The sequence below is a fragment of the Zingiber officinale genome, chromosome 2A, assembly GCF_018446385.1.
Source record: "Zingiber officinale cultivar Zhangliang chromosome 2A, Zo_v1.1, whole genome shotgun sequence".
In the NCBI taxonomy this organism is placed as follows: domain Eukaryota; kingdom Viridiplantae; phylum Streptophyta; class Magnoliopsida; order Zingiberales; family Zingiberaceae; genus Zingiber; species Zingiber officinale.
The window spans coordinates 148676655-148695545 of record NC_055988.1 but is presented as its reverse complement, the minus strand read 5'-3'; the positions used below and the strand labels follow the sequence as shown (position 1 = coordinate 148695545).

Genomic DNA, 18891 nt, shown 5'->3' with positions numbered 1-18891 from the left:
ATATGCAATTTGAAATTCACATCTTTATTATTTTAGCAAATCATCAAAATATGAATATATATATATATATATATATATATATATATATATATATATATATATATATATATATATTTTGGTAATAGGTAGACCGGCTTTCTTATGGACATTTACCATACAAAAGTGGATAGAACTTTATTCCTCTAACTTGTTCTTCCTATCAAAACAAAATGTGATAATTTAGATATTTTAATAAATAAAATGTGACCTATTTAAGATATGATATCACGGTGCATTTATTTACCGATAAAGTGAGTAAATATTAAACTCGAATCTTGATGAGAAATATTAGAAGTAATATCATGGTGCATTTATTTACCGATGAAGTACATGAATGAGTAAATGTTAAACTCGAATCTTGATGAGAAATATTAGAAGTGGAAAGTTTTAGACTTAGTAAAGTAAAAAATAAAATATTTGATATTTAAATTTAGTAATATTAGATGTAATGAGATAATTGTTAAGATAAAAGATGATGAATTGTCTGGAACTCAGAGTTTTAAGTATTTAGGAATTTTTTTTTTAAAATTGTGGAGGAATTAAGAGAAATGTCTTATATAAAATATAAGTAGGATGATTAAAATAGAGGAGCTTGTATTATGGTAAAAAACTACTTTGATTCTAGAAATTTTCTTGATCGTTCTTTGATGCATGATTTGAAATTCATAATAAGGTCCCCATGTGTTGCACTACATGAGTGATTACTCTAATAGATATTGGAGTTAATTTTCAACGAGTATAAAATGTTTCGTTAGATATCTAATCTCTCCAGTATAAAGGACAGTTGTGATAGGGTAAAATGTCCCTTCTCTTCCTTAATTTATCTATCTGTATTTAGTGTGGAGCCAGTGATATTGAACCATGGGGTGAGCGTTATCATCTATATTCAATTTAAAATTCACATCTTTATTATTTTAGCAAATCATCAAAATATGAATATATAATTATTTTGGTAATAAGTAGATCGACTTTCTTATGGACATTCACAAAAGTGGATAGAACTTTATTCCTCTAAATTGTTCTTCCTATCAAAACAAAATGTGATAATTTAGATATTTTAATAAATAAAACGTGACCTATTTAAGATATGATATCACGGTGCATTTATTTACCGATAAAGTACGTGAATGAGTAAATGTTAAACTCGAATTTTGATGAGAAATATTAGAAGTAACATCATGGTGCATTTATTTACCGATGAAGTATGTGAATGAGTAAATGTTAAACTCGAATCTTAATGAGAAATATTAGAAGTAAAATATTAGAAGTGAAAAATTTTAGGCTTAGTAAAGTAAAAAAAATAAAATATATGAAATTTAAATTTAGTAATATTAGATATAATGAGATAATTGTTAAGATAGGAGATAACGAATTATCTAGAACTCAGAATTTTAAGTATTTAGCATTTTTTTTTTAAAAGGATGGAGGAATTAAGAGAAATATCTTATATCAAATATAAGTAGGATGATTAAAATAGAGGGGAGTGTTGGATGTTTATGTAATTGTAAAATACTTCTAAACTTGAAAAAAAAAAATCAATTAGATTTACTATGATTCATAGAGCTGAATGTTAGACTATGATTCGAACACATAAAAAAGAAATAAACAAAACAAAAACAAAAAAAATAATCTCTAGCTGTTGTACTTAAGATGTCAAAGAGTTCACACATTCCAGTTCTTGGAATCTCTGTCTCCATGATCATGCTCACCTCTTTCTTGTCTTCCATCCTTACTTTAATCAAAAACCCTACACCTACCCTCATTCAAAGCTTCTTGCCACAGTTGATCACAAGCCTCCTTCATCTCCCAATCATTTGTCATTCCATCATTATCCAATCAGCAACAAAGTCAATGGCCGACAGGAACAAGTTCTTAAATGGGTAAACTGCACCTCACTGAAGCATGCCTTTCACCTGTTTGTATAAATGCCTGAGCCACATTCCCTCTAAGCAAATACTTTAGAGAGGTGCCTAAAATAATGGCACATTCTTCTGAGCAAGATTATCGCCATGATACAGGCTTTAGGGTCCCATTTGTGCCATGGTCTCCCCAGTTTGGCTATGATGGCTTTGATTATCTGAGTGAATCAGCCATGGATTGCTTTATGGAGGGATGCCAAACTCCAGAGCCAGCAATTTCTTCCACCTCTGCATTTGAGGATTTGGCTCATTTCATTTGTGACGATGCCATTAGCAATGAGATTGTTTCTGCTCCTCTTCATGATCAAATGCTTAAGACCAAGAGATCCAACAAGGCTCGAGTTTTGTCGAATGTAAGTGTGAAAAGCTCGAGCAATTAGGAATGAAAATTGTGTGTGTATTCATGGCCTAAGGAGCTGGGTCTTGTTGACAGGCCTTTGCTAGATGTTGTCTGGCTTGACTTGCTTTTGTTTGATATATTTTTGTTTTCAAAATCAAGCTTAAGATCTTGATTATGGATTTACATGACTCGACTCGTATTAAAATATTGTAGGTGAAAAAGAGTGGAACTTCAAAGAGAGGCCCGAAGAGGACTAGGAGCCGCGTCGAGGAAGGCTGCAACGACAATGGCAACACTTACTTTCTCAATTCTTGCAGCTGCATCTCAGAGGATCAAGAAGAACCATCAACTAATCCCCAGAGTCTATATGCAAAGGTAACACTTCTTTCTTTTTCCATAACATTGACAAATCGGTATTATATCTTCGCGAAAAAGCTATTACTTGCGACATATTCTATTCCCAACTACTATATTTTGAATACAGAAAAGGAGGGAAAGAATCAATGAGAGACTGAGAATTTTACAGAACCTGGTTCCTAATGGAACTAAAGTAAGCTTCAGAGACTGATTTCCAACTTCATAATGTATCGAAAAAAAGCGAACTTGGTAATCTAATTGATGCCATTTATGATTAAACAGGTTGACATTAGCACAATGCTGGAGGAAGCTGTCCACTATGTGAAGTTTTTGCAGCTACAAATAAAAGTAAGTAAAACCAAAACTAACAATTAGAAGAGCGTCCTTTTTCGATCTTACTCATAAATGGGATCATGTTGCAGCTCTTGAGCTCAGATGAACTGTGGATGTATGCTCCAATAGCTTTTAATGGGGTCAACATAGGCCTTGATCTAAAGATTTCTCCACTGCAGAAACAATGATGGGAGACTCGGTGAATGTCATGAGATCATATGTAACCCAAAACTTGAAAGGCACTAGATTCTTTTCATCAACTATGATGTGATTATGGCATATTTTATTCGAGTAATGAAATCCTTGGTGAAAATAAAGCAAAACTCTATGTTTGGTGGCAAGAAAACACAGTACTTGTACCATGACAACATTGTATATATAATGATGATGTACAACAATATGTGAGGTTTACATCCACAGTGTTGACCTTTATTCCTGATGTCGACAAAAATACACATTAGAGACACATCCCATCCTATCCCATCCATGTACTGGATGTACAAGTACAAGATTTCTTGTAACAATGAAGATCAACACTGCAACATGGAGCTTCATGTACCCATCCAACATTGCCCACAGTGCGGAGGATGTAGCCAGTTCACACTTGACGAACCTTATTGGTTAGGGGTTGGTATTTACTTGGAGAAGAATCATGTGGTCGTTTTTAGCATTAGCTCAACAGATGCTCTGAGGTTACTGATTGTTAGTCTTATGATGAATCCTAATATTCTTCAAATGACATTAGCCTCTTCAACTCCCTTCCTTAGACTTGGAAATCCTTCTTAATAGATAAGCCTCTTCATCAGGTGCATTGCGGCTCTACATCAGAAGTGACTTTTGTCCTCCTTCACAAAAGGATTGAAGGATGCACGGGATTGAACATTGCCAACATTGAACTGCACTTCAATCTGAGTATTTGCTGAAGAACCAGATCGAACTGGCACAGTGTAACTTGAATGAGGAGGGGATAAACTAGGAAAAACCTTGGCAGTGGAACAAGTAGAAAGATGGGAGGCAGCTGATTCAGGGAACTCCTTGTGAGAATGTTTGTTGTTGCTGTGAGTACAAGTAAAATCAGAGTTGTTTCCAGTATGATGTGATACGATAAAGATTTTACTTTAAAAATTCACAAAAGGATTACCCGTTGAAGATCGGTTTCCTTTTAATGCATGGTTCGCTATTGGAGTTGCCTTTATCTTTTGGGTTTTTAGGATAACCCTGTCAGAACAAACATTTATGGAGCATTCTAAAGAATATGCAGGTAGAACTATTCATTGAAAAAAAGATCTGCGACTCACGAGTTTAATCCCTGCAAAAGCCTGGAGAGAACCATGAAGATTGTAGTGGTTCGCATTTTGCAGAAAGGGATGGTCAAGCAACATTTTGGCAGTTGGCCTCTCTGCAGGATTCCTATGAAAGCAACGTCGGAGAAAATCTTTGCCCTCACTCGACAATGTTTCAGGCATTGGTGGATCTTCAAGGAGGACCTTAAACATTGCTTGGGGCTGTTATCATACCAAACAAAACTAATTCAGATTCAAGGAAAAAGGAAGTACATCTATAGGAAAACAGAGCTTAGCACTTCACCTTTAACCTGCTAAGCTTTAGATATTTAGGTCTGACAACGGCAATAAGAAAGCAACTAATGGTGCATAGGGTTTCCATGGGATAAATATCCCTTTATTTGGTTGTAAAAAAAACCTTCAAATACTTATTCTCATGAAATAGTTGTTCTAAATTCAAAGGTAGTTATTTAATCCTTCAAATACCACATTCATTGGTTCCACTAGGTTAACCAATTGGGAGCTAGGCAGGTTAAGCAGATTGCAAGAGCAGGTTGGACTGACAAGCTGATTGGCCCGATCAAGGTGAGCAGGTCGGTTGAACCTATTGGGGTGGGCAGGGTGATCGAGCCAGTTACGATGGACAAACCAAACCAAGCAAATGGGTCAAACAAACTGGTTAGACCAGACAGGCCTAGTGAGTTGATCGAGTCAGTTAGGTCAAGCTAGGCAAATGGATTAGGAGTGTCAGATGAGCCCTGTGGGCTAATTGCTTTGATTGGGATAGGTGGGCTAGTTAGGTTAGTCAGGTCGATTAGATTAGACAGATTAGTTGTGCTAGTTAGGAGTGTTAGGCTGCTTGGGTTGGACAAGCCAATGGTGCAAGAAAACTTGGGCAGACCGGTCAGGTTGGTTGAGGGGCAGGCTAGTTTGGTTGGTAGGGACAGGCAGATTGGTTGAATAGGTTGAGACAGGCAAGCTTGTCCAGTTGGATTGATCAACCCAAACAAACTAGTAGAGTCATTTCAGAGTGCCACATTAGTTGGGTTAGATGAACCAATTGTGAAAGTCAGGTGACTGGCCCAAATGGCTGCTCAGGTCGGACAAGATTAAATGGAGTGGTTAGCCTGAATAGGACAATAGCATCAGATACACCTACTAGACCAGTCCAAATCAATACAATCAGGTTAGTCGAGATGGACAGATTGATATGGTAAACCATGAAAAGAAAAAGTCAAACAAATTATTTATATAGGAATATTTATATTGTGTAAACTAATGTATTTCTTATAACATCTGTATCAAGCAAACACAAGAATATTATTCTATGTGTATTCAATTCAATGAAACCAAAATAAAGAATAGTTCTATTCCCAACGAATAACTATTTTATTCCTTGTCTATTCCATTTCATGAACCAAACACTTCATAATCAACAAGCAACATATGTAAAAAAAATTGAAATCAGAAGCATACAAACCCCATCTAGATTGCTCCATGGGTGCTTCCCTGTGAACATCTCAATGATTGTACAACCCAAACTCCAAATGTCAACAGCAAGATCATATCCAATTTCTTTGTTCGTAGTAGCCTGCAACATCTGCAATGGAAAACAGGTTCAAGGTGCAGAAGAGTTACATATTGGACAATTTCTTCAATCATTGAAATACACATTTAGAGTTTTAAAAAAAAAAAGATCTTTTGGTTTTAGGAGCTGTCAAGTGAATATTAACCGAGGAGTAAATTAGATGAGAAGCTAAAATTTCTGCAACCTTCTGCATCTGTTCAGAAGAAATTATCCACTGTAGAAAGATAAATAGGGTCCAGATAGAGGAGATTACCAAAACCATATGCTGAAGGAGCAAACTTAGTACTGATATGCAATTAATGTTTTGAGGAAATCAAATATAACCTTTCCAATTTCTGAAGTGTTACGGAAAGCACAACAATATAGGAAGCATATGCTCCAACCAAACACTGGCTTCTAACTACAAAAGAAAATCTAGATTTACTCTTAGAGCCTTCATTTAGCTGGAAGGAAAAATGAGTGATGGATAACAGAGATGATGAATTTAAATTTTCATAATTTACACTGTTTAATGTTTATTCACATATTCTTAGAAAGGATGAACTTGGATGGATGAGATATACTTTTATTTACCATTTCAGTGCTACCCAACTTAAGCAGAAATTAAATACCTCTTACTATCAAGATATACTCATCCAAAACTCCTTTCAAATAATACCCATTTGTGACTCATCAGAACTGAACCACATCCTTAAGCCCCAACATTAAACTTGCAAGTGTCAAACTGGAAGAGTGCTTGGTCCAATTGGCAAACTGGGCAAGACAAGTGGGTCGGACAAGCTAGGCAATCGAGTGATCTAGCAAAGTTTGATGGTTGGTTGAGCCGATTAATCCAGCCACGCTGACCTAGTAGGTCGGACATACCAGCTGAATCAATCGAATTGGGCAGACTGGGAAAACTAAGTGGGCCTATCAATTTGATCGTGTCAGGGGGGTCAAGTGGCTCAGTCAGTTTGTGTGGGCTAAGCAGGATGGTCGGATCAAGTGGACAAGGTAAGCTAGTTAGTTTAGATGAGTCAAGTAGGCCAGTAGGTTTGAGTGAGCTAGACAAGCTAGGTGGGTTGGGTGGGTTAAGCAAGCAAGACAAGCAAAACAAGCTGGGAAAAACCAAGCGAACCAATTGATCCAAGTGGGTCACGCGGCAGCTCAAACAGCTGATCAATTCGAATAGGCCAATCGATCTTGAGGTTTGAGCAGTCCAATGAGGTAGATCGGTGTGGACAAACCAAACTAGATGATTGATCCATACAAAGTCAAGCGAGCAGGGAAATGTCGTGTGCATAGATAAATTTGGGTGAATTGAATCTGAGCATGCTGAATGAACCAAGCAGAACATATGCGCAAGTTAAACATCCCTTTCCATCCCTAAGAGTAAGTGAACATAAGAATAAATTAAATAATATTGATGCATCTAAACTAATCCATCCCTCCATTTTTTTTTCATCTTGGGATAAACTAGCCCTTGGATTATTTGAAGACAATTGGAAATGGCCTCCTCTCTCCTAGCAGGTTATGTGTGTTATCCATTCTTTTGCTTCTATTCAGGCTGCTGCTGCATAAGATGGAAGTCAATGCCTTAACACTAGTTCCTTCAACTTCACATGAATTTATGCTCAAACAGTATGCCATCCCAGAAAAGGTATTAATGTTTCTGCTGTGCCCATCACCATAAGCCAATTCAGGTAGAATGATTTTGCCACAAATTACAAAGTTCAGGAGCTTTGACCAAATATAGTGAAAAACAACCTTAAGTATTTATTATCCTATTCATCTACACAAGCCTGTCAAAGGTGCAACCTTGCAAAAACTTACAAGAACCAAACTCAACTGCAGTTGATGTTTACTCATATTAGATATAATATAGATTTTGAGAGTAGTTGACCTCACCTAGTGGGATAAGGCTTGGTTGTTGATGTACAGATTTTGACAGTAAAGACACTGCTTTTCTACAGTTAAACAGAGCAACTCCTATGTTTATGCCAGCAAATTCAGTATCACCAAGCAGAAAAAAAAAAAAAAAGATAATTATCAAAAAAAAACCACCAATTGAAGAATTTATACAAGTTGAAACTACTAAATAGAAGCAAAAAATGAATTATGTTGCTGGAGAAGGAAAAAAAAAAGAAGGAAAAAAGAAATATACCTCTGGAGCCATCCAAAATGGTGAACCCTTCAAGGAAAGGGTTCGTGCTGCTCCACTTAACTGATTAAAGAAAAACAGTCAAATAACAAACATTAGCTAATGTGTCACATAGCATCTCATTAACTGTGTAAATTTATTCAATAAACCAGGACTCAAATTCTAACTGTAGTTTGGTATGAGAGTGACCAACATTTTTCCTTAATTTTGGATTTTGTCGAGTAGCTCAAATTATATCCTTAATTTGGGCTTCACCTCTTAGTAGTTGAAAAGATGAAGATATAAGATTACTGTTTTATTCAAACCATTCTAGTTATCTCTGAATTGTGAAAGAATGAGTTTCTTTGTGCAATGTGGTTCAAGTTCTCCACGTTGCACCAGTGACATCAAATATAGTTGGACACCCTTGATCAGCTACCCCTTTCTATTGTCACCTTAGAAATTTCCTTGTTATCTTTGCCTTCTCATCCAACTCAAATCCTTGATATTTTACTCCCTGATCCCTAGGGTTATAACATTGATATGATTTCAATATTGCATTTACAAAAGTAATCCACAACAAGTTTTATGTTAATCCACAACCGGGACAAATTTTAACATTTAAGAAGATGAAAATTCTTGACCACGATGTTTGCACAATGAAAAGAAGTCAACAACAGTAAATAGTCAATTTTAATTCCAACAAAGTCATGCAGATTAGGTTTTCCTGCTCTTCCTACTCTTAAAATATTTTTATCATGTTTTAAAATCTTACCACACTGTTTTGCTATATCTTTTGCTTCCCATTTCACAAATATTTCTTATTAATGTTTGTCTTCCATAATTTCAAAGTTAGATTTGAGCATAAATTTGGGCCAAATTAAATCTAAAAACTGGATTTTTAAAAAATCATGTATCTATCATGTTTTAGATAAATTATAATTTTTTCAAGGTACAACTTGTATGCTTTATATTTCTATGTAACTATTTTCATTTAATTTATATTTTTGTTTTATACCAATTTTATTTTAAATAGATAATAGAATTTTAATATCTACATTGTGATATTTTTATTTGTAGATCATTTTTATGCTTTGATGTTCTTAGTTTTTTGTGGTTTTATTATTTATTTTTTAAAAATCAGAACTTTGAAGATAAACATCATTGGCCCAAATGAAGCAAGTGAGTTAAAACATGTCATACCAAACCGCCAAATAGTTTAAGAAACTATTCTTAAAAAAATGTCAGTTAAGGAATAAGTCACTTTTCAGGTTTAAACAGCTTCAAATAAGTCACTTTTCACATTCAAATGGCTTCTATGAAAGAAAAAGGACAGCCTAATGCACGAAATTCCCATCAATATGGTCATGGGGAAGGATTGTACGGAGTACAATGCATTGCAAGAGGCTTTTTTCGTAACTTGAACCCGTGACCACCAAGTCACACTGCAACAACTTTACCGCTGCATCAAAACTCCCCTTCAAACAGCTTCCATATTGGCCAAAAATCTTTTTCATTTGACCACTACCAAAGTAAAGGATATTATTTTTATTTTGAGTCTTACATAGAACCAGAAGATTCATTTGTTTAAATAAGAGAATATTTGAAGAGATTTTTTTTCTCAATCATTATTCCGCAATCTGCAGTTAGTGTTACATCCATGGTTTAAAGTGTCATGCCGAGACGGTCAAAACGAGCGAAACATCTTGTTCCGTCTAGTGATCGGCACCTGCACGACCCCCACACCAGACCCACAACAATTGCGACGTGTTGCATGACCTCGTGGCCACAGCGGAGGGGTCGCTCGACCCTGCAACAGTAGCGGAGGGGTTGCATAACCCTTCCGCTGCCTCCGCGGAGGCGTGGCACGACCTTGCGGCCGTTGCAGAGGGGGTCAGACGACCACCGCAGTCACGCCGGAGGAGTCACGCAATCCCCGCGGCCATGGCTGAAGGGTCGCGCAACCGAAGTCACGTGAGCTCACGAGTGGTGTCAGATTTCGTATTTTTTTAATTAAACTTAGGTTAATTATTTTAATCAACTCCTAACTATGATGGAGATAATCTAAAGAGGTTTTATTAAACCCTCATAAAATTATTTAATTAATTTTATTTTTCATTTATTTTAATTTAAATATTATAATAAAATTTTTATTTATTTATCTATTTTCATATCTTTTCCTTTTTTTAAAGATTATTTTTTATATTATTTATTTTTTAAATATTTATGTTAAATATTTTATTTTTTAATTAGTATATTTTATATTTAAAAAATACCGAAACTATATCGGCACGACACGATACGGTACCGAAACCGTATCGTTCCGGTCCAAAACCGAAACCTCAGCACGGGTCAAAATTTTAAACCTTGATTACATCTGACAAAAACAAATTGTATATTGAGAATTGACTGGAACAGCAACCAGGAAACATAGGTACTTCCATGATGTCAAATAATTTACCCTCCAAAAAGCACAGAAAATAGATTTTAAATTATAAAGCACATATCAGAAAGACTATGATTCTTGGTGTACAAATTGTAGCTCAATTATAATCATAAAATAAGCTTACGTGTTTTGCCATCCCAAAATCAGCAAGCTTGACAACGCCATTCACATCAACAAGCAAATTTGCCCCTTTGATATCTCTGTAGGAATGAACTACTGATTAGAGTTACATGTCTAAATAATGTACTGTTTCCCTGATAAAAAATGGCATACATTAAAGATTTCCTTTAACAATTATATATACTGTGAAGTTACTAGTGGCGTATAGATCTAGGAACTTAATTTGTGTCCATAAATTGAAATACAGGAACCATCAAACCTTGGCTGTCTTAGACAAAAAAAGGAGCACATACTGGGCTTTTGTTTTCTAAGCCAAAATTTGCACCTTTCTAGCAACAGAAGATTCAACTTCTCTTTTTGTATGAAATGTTGTTAAAATCATAACAGATGGAATATTTTTTAAAAAAAAACAATATACTTCTTGATTTATACAGTAAGTTGATTAAAATTTGAACAGGATAAAAGTGTATATATGTGAACAAATTGTATGCCAGATTGCAACAGAATGTGCAACTCCATCTCTTCAAAATGAAAGAATAGATGATCAAAAAGTAAGTCCCCAATTAATTCTTTTTTTTTTTGGCAGCCCGGTGCACGAAGCTCCCGCCACGCGGGGTCCGGGGAAGGATCCATTGTACACAGTCTTACCCTGTTTTTTGCAAGAGGTTGTTTCCAATAAGTCCCCAATTAATCATTTTAAAAATAATGATGTCGTGCTAATAGATAAACGCTTGTGGAAATGACATCATCAAAGTTTTCATCAATGAGCAGTAGAATCACTAAGAAATTAGTTCCCTGCACGCAATCTATACTGCAAATGTTCATGATAGTGCATAGGTGAGAAAAGAAAAAGGATCAAGTTTCTGGCCTTTGGTGGATAGGAGTCCATGATATTATATGTTTTGTTTTAGGATATAATTACTCCATGAGAAAGTGGGACTAAGGAAAATGAAACATCTTAATTACAAGACTTAACCAGAGCACAAAATAGATATAGGAGCAAAAAAGGAAAATGTGCAACATGACAAAAGACATGCACGTAGCATGCCATGTTAACACTGCAATATAACCTGCAGGATAAAAAGGCCCCATGTAAACAGATCGATAATTCCATTTATGTTAGTGAGTTTCAGTAAATGGCCATTGAGATTGTTATAATTATTTATTCTTGCACTTGAAGATTTACATTTTTATTCTAGGTTAGAATAACTAGCCTGACATTGCAATAAAGTAATTTTGTTTAGTAATGAAAAATCCCCAGAGATAAAAATAGTTCTGAGATATTTCTCATCATACCTAACCTATTTAGTTCAAGACCCTTGATTAACCTTGTACCTTTAAACCAAATCTACAAGTAATCTCCTCTGCTTTACCCACCTCACACTGTTTTTCAAGAAATAACAGAAACCATAATCCACTTCACTTTCCCTGGCCTTATTCTATGTTACATGTTAATCACAATACATTCAACCCAAGATCCTTGTACTGAACAACAAATGCAGGCACTCTTTTGGGTACTCTCCAAGTCCAGGCCTTGAACTATAACATGAAAAACATTCTCCTTAATCTTGTTTTCTCAGGATCAGAGGTTCCAGTGTTCTCAACAAAATTGACCTCCATCTTGATTCAATCCATCAGAATTTGCTAAAGAATCTAACTCATTTGTTGAATGACCTCCATGAGATCAACTCTAGTATGTATTTTTTTAGCATCATTTTCTACATATATCATGTAAGTTTAGAAGGTAAAAAGAAAGAAGTAAATATATCAGAATAGTGTTGACAATCATGGTAACAAAGCATCATGAAAAAAAAAAATCACATAGAAGAAACATCAACAATTAAGTTCACCCAAAATAAAAAAACTAAATTGTGAATTTGTGAGCTGCCATACAATCTCTTGGGAGTATAGCAAAATAAATAAATAAAATATTTATTTTCAAAACAATTAAGGGTGAACAAAGTTCACCCAAAATATAATAAAGGAACCACCAGATATATGTAATGAGATTCACCAGCATCAGAAAACTGACCTGTGCACGATGTTTTTACTATGCAAGTAAATCAACCCATTCAAAATATGACGGGTAAAATTGCGCACCACTGATTCAGTCATAGCTCCACAATGCTGTCGAACATACTTATTAATTGAGCCAGGGTGGACATACTCTAAATAAATGTACAGCTGATCCTCAATCTGCATATCCAAAACCAAATTCTTAAATAAAGATGTGAAAAGGAAAGATAAAAGATTAAGGATAACTATAAACAAAGCTCACTGTTTCTGTGCCATAGTATTGAACGATATTAGGATGCTTAAATTGACTGAGAAACTTTATTTCCTGAAGGAAATGGGAAACAAAGGTTAATCAATTAATCAGTCACAAATAATCAATGTCAATGAAGAATTGGAAATATTAGCTGATTAGGGAAGAGGACATGCGGTTGAGACAAAGCCATTAATGTCTATGGAATTAGCTAACTTTGCACAGAGCATGAAAAACCCAATGAGAAGGTACTATGGTTTACAAAATAAGTAGATATATATGCAACATGTGATATTGAGAACTAACCTGTTCCAACTGCTTCAAGCATTCAGCTGATTTGGGATCATCAGGAATTATATTTACTTCTTTCATCGCACATAAAGCACCAGTGTGTCTGTTAAAGTGTATAAATTACATAAAAAGGAAAAGAAGAAAAGAACTAAATACCAACTATAAAAGAACACAAATGTGCTGTACCTGTTAGTGGCTTCATAAACATTACCAAAAGTTCCACTTCCAAGTAGTTTTCCTTTCTGCCACTGATTAGTCTTGTGTGGCACCTCTGCTTTTGCTGCACTTTGATGAGAAAAAGTTGATTGTGAAGGAGGAGATGCCCCAGGAGGGAGAGGAAGTGGGTGCACTTCTACGTTACCACCATTATCATGTTGTCTAGATGAGCTCTCTGGGAACTTCTTTGTGTGCAAGGGTGAAGGAGGCCCACTAGGATTTCTAGATTTTGATATATTATCTTTAGTGTTTGGACTAGAAAATGGAGAAATTTCAGGACTATGAATCATCTTATCAGGTGATGTCTTTGACAGAAAAGCTGTCACCAGACCCATGGTAGAGATCTCTGGTGCTGATGACACTTTAAGGCCTGTATTGCCATTGCCAGAAGGCAAAGAGTCTGCACTACTCAATCTCCTGGGACTACGTATAGGACTAGCAATAGGGCTTGCAAAATCACCAATTGCAACAGTTTTAGCAGGAATCTTCAGTCTGAAGTTCATAGTACTGGAAGAATTTGGATTTGGGAATTCTTTCCTCCGGTAACTAATTGTTGTCAGATTTGATGGTTTGTCAACATGCTGTCTACTCTGTGGATTAGTCTGGCAAGCTAACCTTTGCAGTGTAACAAATGCAAGTCAGCAACATTTCCTCGATATCAAAATCAAAAGAACAAAGGAAAATAAGAAAAATATTTCCTATGTAATAAAAACAGTTCTTACAACAGATAAAAAAATTATATATTCAGTAATTATCAAATAATATGCTTTTGAAGATCATACAAAGTTTGTAGCATAAAGGGTTTCAATAGCGACAAGCAGTGAAAAACAAACAAACAGAATGTTAGAATAATTTTTTAGGTTAGTGTCAATGTATGTCAATTGCAATACTAGAGTGATGTTGGGTGATGTATAACCTTAAAAGAGAACAGTTAAAACTTAAGATGTTTATCCTCTTTTTTTATTTTCTCATATTTCTTTGAATTGTCTTTTTCTTTTCCTTTTTTTTTTCTACATTCCAGAAACATACCAGTAGGGCTGGCTGACATTAAACATAGTTACAAATGTTCACAACCACCTCAAGGCAGCTAAAAACTGTACTCTTTGACTTAAAAAACAACTTACTGCTTGAATGATTTTTAGTAACAAGGCAATCCCTCTAAAACCAATACTATTTTTAATAAAGAGTATCAAGGGTGAAATTTATGCTTTGAATAGTATACAAGGACTCAATGGGGGCATTAAATTGTTGGGATAACAATGTCTTGGGAGAGAGCAATTTTTCCAAAGGCTAGGGGAAACTAGTAACTTGGGTGTTTGAATGCCATTATAGTGTGATTTATCTCCTAATTCTAAGTAAAACTGGAAATATATGCACTGAAATGTTCCATTGAAATGGATGTACATTTTGTTGGAAATCAAAGGAAGGGAGATTCAGTACGCCATACACCAGCAATTGGTAATCTTTTTCTTTCACATCTCAGCAATTCACTACTAGTAAAGTTAGATTTTAAATAACTATTCCTCTTCCTCAAAAAATGATTTTAAATAACAAGATAAGTGTAAATTTACTTTTACTTCCAGAGAATCATGCTGTACACAAAAAAGAACAATGAATCTTTTGTTTCTAATACTATAATATCCTCAGACTAAGAAAATTTCCCCAGCATGTCCTCTCATAGAGACACCACAGAAGTGATATGCCAATACTCACAATCATAACATCAAAGTTATTACAGAAATAGTAGCACTGGTACAAAATATTTAGTAAGAGTGAGGTAGAAAAGCAAACATCTATTCTCTTCAAGCACCTCGCAGTTATTGAAAAACGTTGACAAATGCTAAAAATATGCCAACAGAAGGAAGCAATAAGAAGTAGGCATCCTAAGAAGCAAGATTCCAATATCAACGTTAAGAACGTTCAGAACCTCAAGGTCCTCCAAAATTTTAGAGAATGCAAATTATTTCCTTCATAAGGTTTTGCATAAATGTTTTTCCATTGTTTACCATTAGGACTAAAAGGAAAAGCAACCATGATTTCATATAAAGATAATAATTTGCAAGGCAAAAAAAAAAAAAAAAAATGATGCCCAAGGATCCCTTAATTACACATCTCAAGGAAAGATATTTAGCAAGCAAAAATAATACCTTCCTACTGAAAACAGGGTCGAGGGCTCGGCGGTCGTTCCATTCCCGTCACCTTCGGTCCTGCCCGAATTCTCCCACGGAGAGGGAGGGCGTCCCGCCGAATGCCGCGGAGAGGATCCCAAATCCTGGTCCGAGGCCGAAGCTCGGGAAGCAGCGGGAAGGGGGAGCGGGCGCGGCAACAGCATGGGCGAGGACGCGCAACGGGAGGGTAGGGTGTCGAGATTTCTGGTGGCACCAGGCATGTCCCTGGAACTCGAGCATTCGTGCGCGGCAGCCTCGAGGGCCAAGGCATCGATTTCGATGTCGGTGAGGTGGCGGAGCTTGCGCTGGCGGGTGAGCTGGGGATCTCTGTCCCGGCTGCTCCAAGGGAAGAGGCAGGAATCCTTGGACCAGCCCTTGCTCATCGGAGGAGAGGAAGAAGACGAAGTTGATAAAGCGAAGGAAGGGGGGGAGGAGAGGATACCGTTGCTGTTGCTCTTCCACCAAGGCATGACAAGGACAGAGGCGGAGGACATGGGTGGCGAGAGAGCAGGGTAGGTTAGCACGGAAGGAGGTGGAAACCCTTACCCTAGAAGTCGCCCATGGGAAGAAGAGGAGGAGGAGGAGGAGGAGGAGGCGGTGGTGGTGGCGGAGATCGACGACGAGGAGGAGGAAATGAGCGGGAGGGGCCCCATGTCTCTCGGACACGCGGCTTCCGAAGACGAGTTATTATTACGTGTTCTTGATTTTGACTTGGAAAATTTTGACTTTCATGTCGTATCGCCTTTGTCTATCAATATTAATCATATCGGCCGATTTATTGCGTGTCGCGAGATATTGAACAAAACCAAACCAAATTATAGCAAATCTGAAAAAAAAAAAAATTATTTTAAAAGACAAGTGAAATTAAACAAAAATGACAATTTACCAAAAAAAAGCATATGTAGAGATCTAAATTTATCAAAAGGTCCACTTTAGTTTGATATTTACCAAATAACGTATTTTTTTAAATGCATTTCCTATTTTACCCTCTTGACAATTTAACTTTTTTATCTTTTTCTTTTCTCCACTATTTTTCTCTCTCTTCTCTCTCATATCTTTTTTGCAGAACATATGAATAATATTAGTTAATCTTTTAATAACATTTTAATACATATGAAGAAACAAAAATAAACAATGAATAGCATATTTGCACTCCTTACAATTTCAGAAATTCACCGGAACTAAAATGAGTGTAATCGGAGCTTTATAGGTCGATCAGTGGGTTTTGGTCAAAACCCACTAATGGACCTATAGAGCTCCGATTACATCCATTTCAGTTTCTATGCATTCTGATGTTGCAAGGAGTTCAAATATGGTGTTCATTATTTATTTTGACTTTTTATAGATATTTATACATAAAATCAAAGAATTGACAAAAATACCCACATTGGGCCTGATATGGAATCATATCAGACCCAACGTGGGCCTGATATCATTCCATATCAGGCCCAACATGGGCTGTTTTAGACGATTCTTTGATTTTATGTATAAACATCTATAAAAAGCCAAAATAAATAATAAACACCATATTTGAACTCCTTGCAACATCGGAAATCCATAGGAACTGAAATGTGTGCAATCGGAGCTCTCTAGCTCCATTAGTGGGTTTCGACCATATCAGGCCCAACGTGGGCCTGATATGGAATGATATCAGGGTCACGTTGGGCCTGATATGATTCCATATCAGGCCCAACGTGGGCATTTTTGTCAATTCTTTGATTTTATGTATAAACATCTATAAAAAGCCAAAATAAATAATGAACATCATATTTGAACTCCTTGCAACATCAGAAATCCATAGGAACTGAAATGGGTGCAATCGGAGCTCTCTAGGTCCATCAGTGGGTTTCGATCAAAACCCACTGATAGACCTAAAGAGCTCCGATTGTACTCATTTCAGTTCCTATGGATTTCTGATGCGGCAAGGAGTTCAAATATGGTGTTTATTATTTATTTTGGCTTTTTATAGATGTTTATACGTAAAATCAAAGAATTGTAAAAAAAACCCATGTTGAACCTGATATGGAATTATTTTAATACATATGTTACATTTCTTTTATTTGTATGTATCCTTGAATCAGTAATAGTTACATGCATAATACTGAATACGTAAACTTATAGTAACTCCATTTGAGATAGTGATAATGAATGTTGTACTGGACTAAAGGGAGATCAATTGGGATAGGGACACAGCTCCAACCCTGACCAATTGAACAAGTTATTCACAACCTCAGAGTCCAACCAGGCTTGATTTAGTCATGCAAAATTCCATTCATCATGCAGTTTTCACTACGAAGGAGCATTCTCATTCATTACCTACTGATCCATTTGTTGCAACTCAGCATTCCGAATTAATACTTTTTGCGAGGGAACACACGAGAAATGGAATTGTGCAACCGAAATAGAGAGGAATAATTTCTTGATCTAGGCATAGCTTCAGGCAAAGAATGTATTGGAGAATCACTGAGAACCCTGTTGGACCTGATATGCTTTCATATCAGGTCCAAGTTGGGCCTGATATGCTTCTATATCAGGCCCACGTTGGGCCTGATATGGAATCATAACAGGCCCAACATGATTTTTTTTGCCGATTCTTTAATTTATGTATTAACATCTATAAAAATCTGAAATAAATAATGAACACCATATTTGAACTCCTTGCAACATCAGAAATCCATAGGAACTGAAATGAGTGCAATCGGAGCTCTCTAGGTCCATCAGTGGGTTTTGACCAAAACCCATTGATGGACCTAGAGAGCTCCGATTGCACTCATTTCAGTTCCTATGGATTTCTGATGTTGCAAGGAGTTCAAATATGGTGTTCATTATTTATTTCGGCTTTTTATAGATGTTTATACATAAAATCAAAGAATCGACAAAAACAACTCATGTTGGGCCTGATATGATTCCATATCAGGCCCAACGTGGGCTTTTTTGCCGATTCTTTGATTTTATATGTGATCCTGTCCGAACGATGAATCAACAGACGCTGGGCACGTGGTTCTCTCCAAACTGCTGATGTAGATCTTCGACCGGTCGTGCGGACCTCCGGCGAACCTACAAGGAAATCGGGCCGGGAAGGGGTTCCCGGCAACGATCCTCCGACGCTCAAGTCAGGCAAGTGGACAACAAAGAGATGGCTTCGAATATCAAAGAGTGCGTACCTCCGGCGAAGTGTGCTGCTCCTTATATAGAGCTGTGATGGGGCTCACTCACATACCGAGGTGAATACGTGTCCCCAACTCATACCTCAGTATGAGCTTGTCAGAAAATCTTACCTGACACCATACTGCTACAGTCCGAACACACCTCTGATGGGACAGCGGAACCCTCTATCATAAGATCCTGCGTATGGCCTAATCATCGAACATACCCGCTGTCAGAAGATGTTCCCTTGTCCTTTTCT

At 36.4% G+C, this 18891-nt stretch overlaps 2 protein-coding genes across 2 annotated transcripts; one reads left to right on the top strand and one right to left on the bottom strand.

Annotated features, from left to right (window-relative positions):
* The first annotated feature begins 1708 nt into the window (after positions 1-1708).
* On the top strand, positions 1709-3487 carry LOC122042617 (transcription factor bHLH84-like). The gene is made up of 5 exons (XM_042602811.1): positions 1709-2311; positions 2512-2673; positions 2783-2848; positions 2938-3003; positions 3078-3487. The coding sequence occupies exons 1-5, from the start codon at positions 2018-2020 to the stop codon at positions 3174-3176; spliced, it is 687 nt and encodes a 228-aa protein (XP_042458745.1). The 5' UTR covers positions 1709-2017; the 3' UTR covers positions 3177-3487.
* LOC122042616 (mitogen-activated protein kinase kinase kinase 5-like) lies at positions 3343-16139 on the bottom strand. Its single transcript, XM_042602810.1, has 11 exons — positions 15465-16139; positions 13288-13932; positions 13117-13204; positions 12823-12885; positions 12577-12740; positions 10549-10624; positions 8003-8062; positions 5752-5871; positions 4287-4493; positions 4130-4206; positions 3343-4044 (listed from the first exon to the last, which is right to left on the bottom strand). Exons 1-11 carry the CDS (start codon positions 15977-15979, stop codon positions 3813-3815), a joined length of 2247 nt encoding a protein of 748 aa, XP_042458744.1. The 5' UTR covers positions 15980-16139; the 3' UTR covers positions 3343-3812.
* Between the last annotated feature and the right edge of the window lie 2752 nt (positions 16140-18891).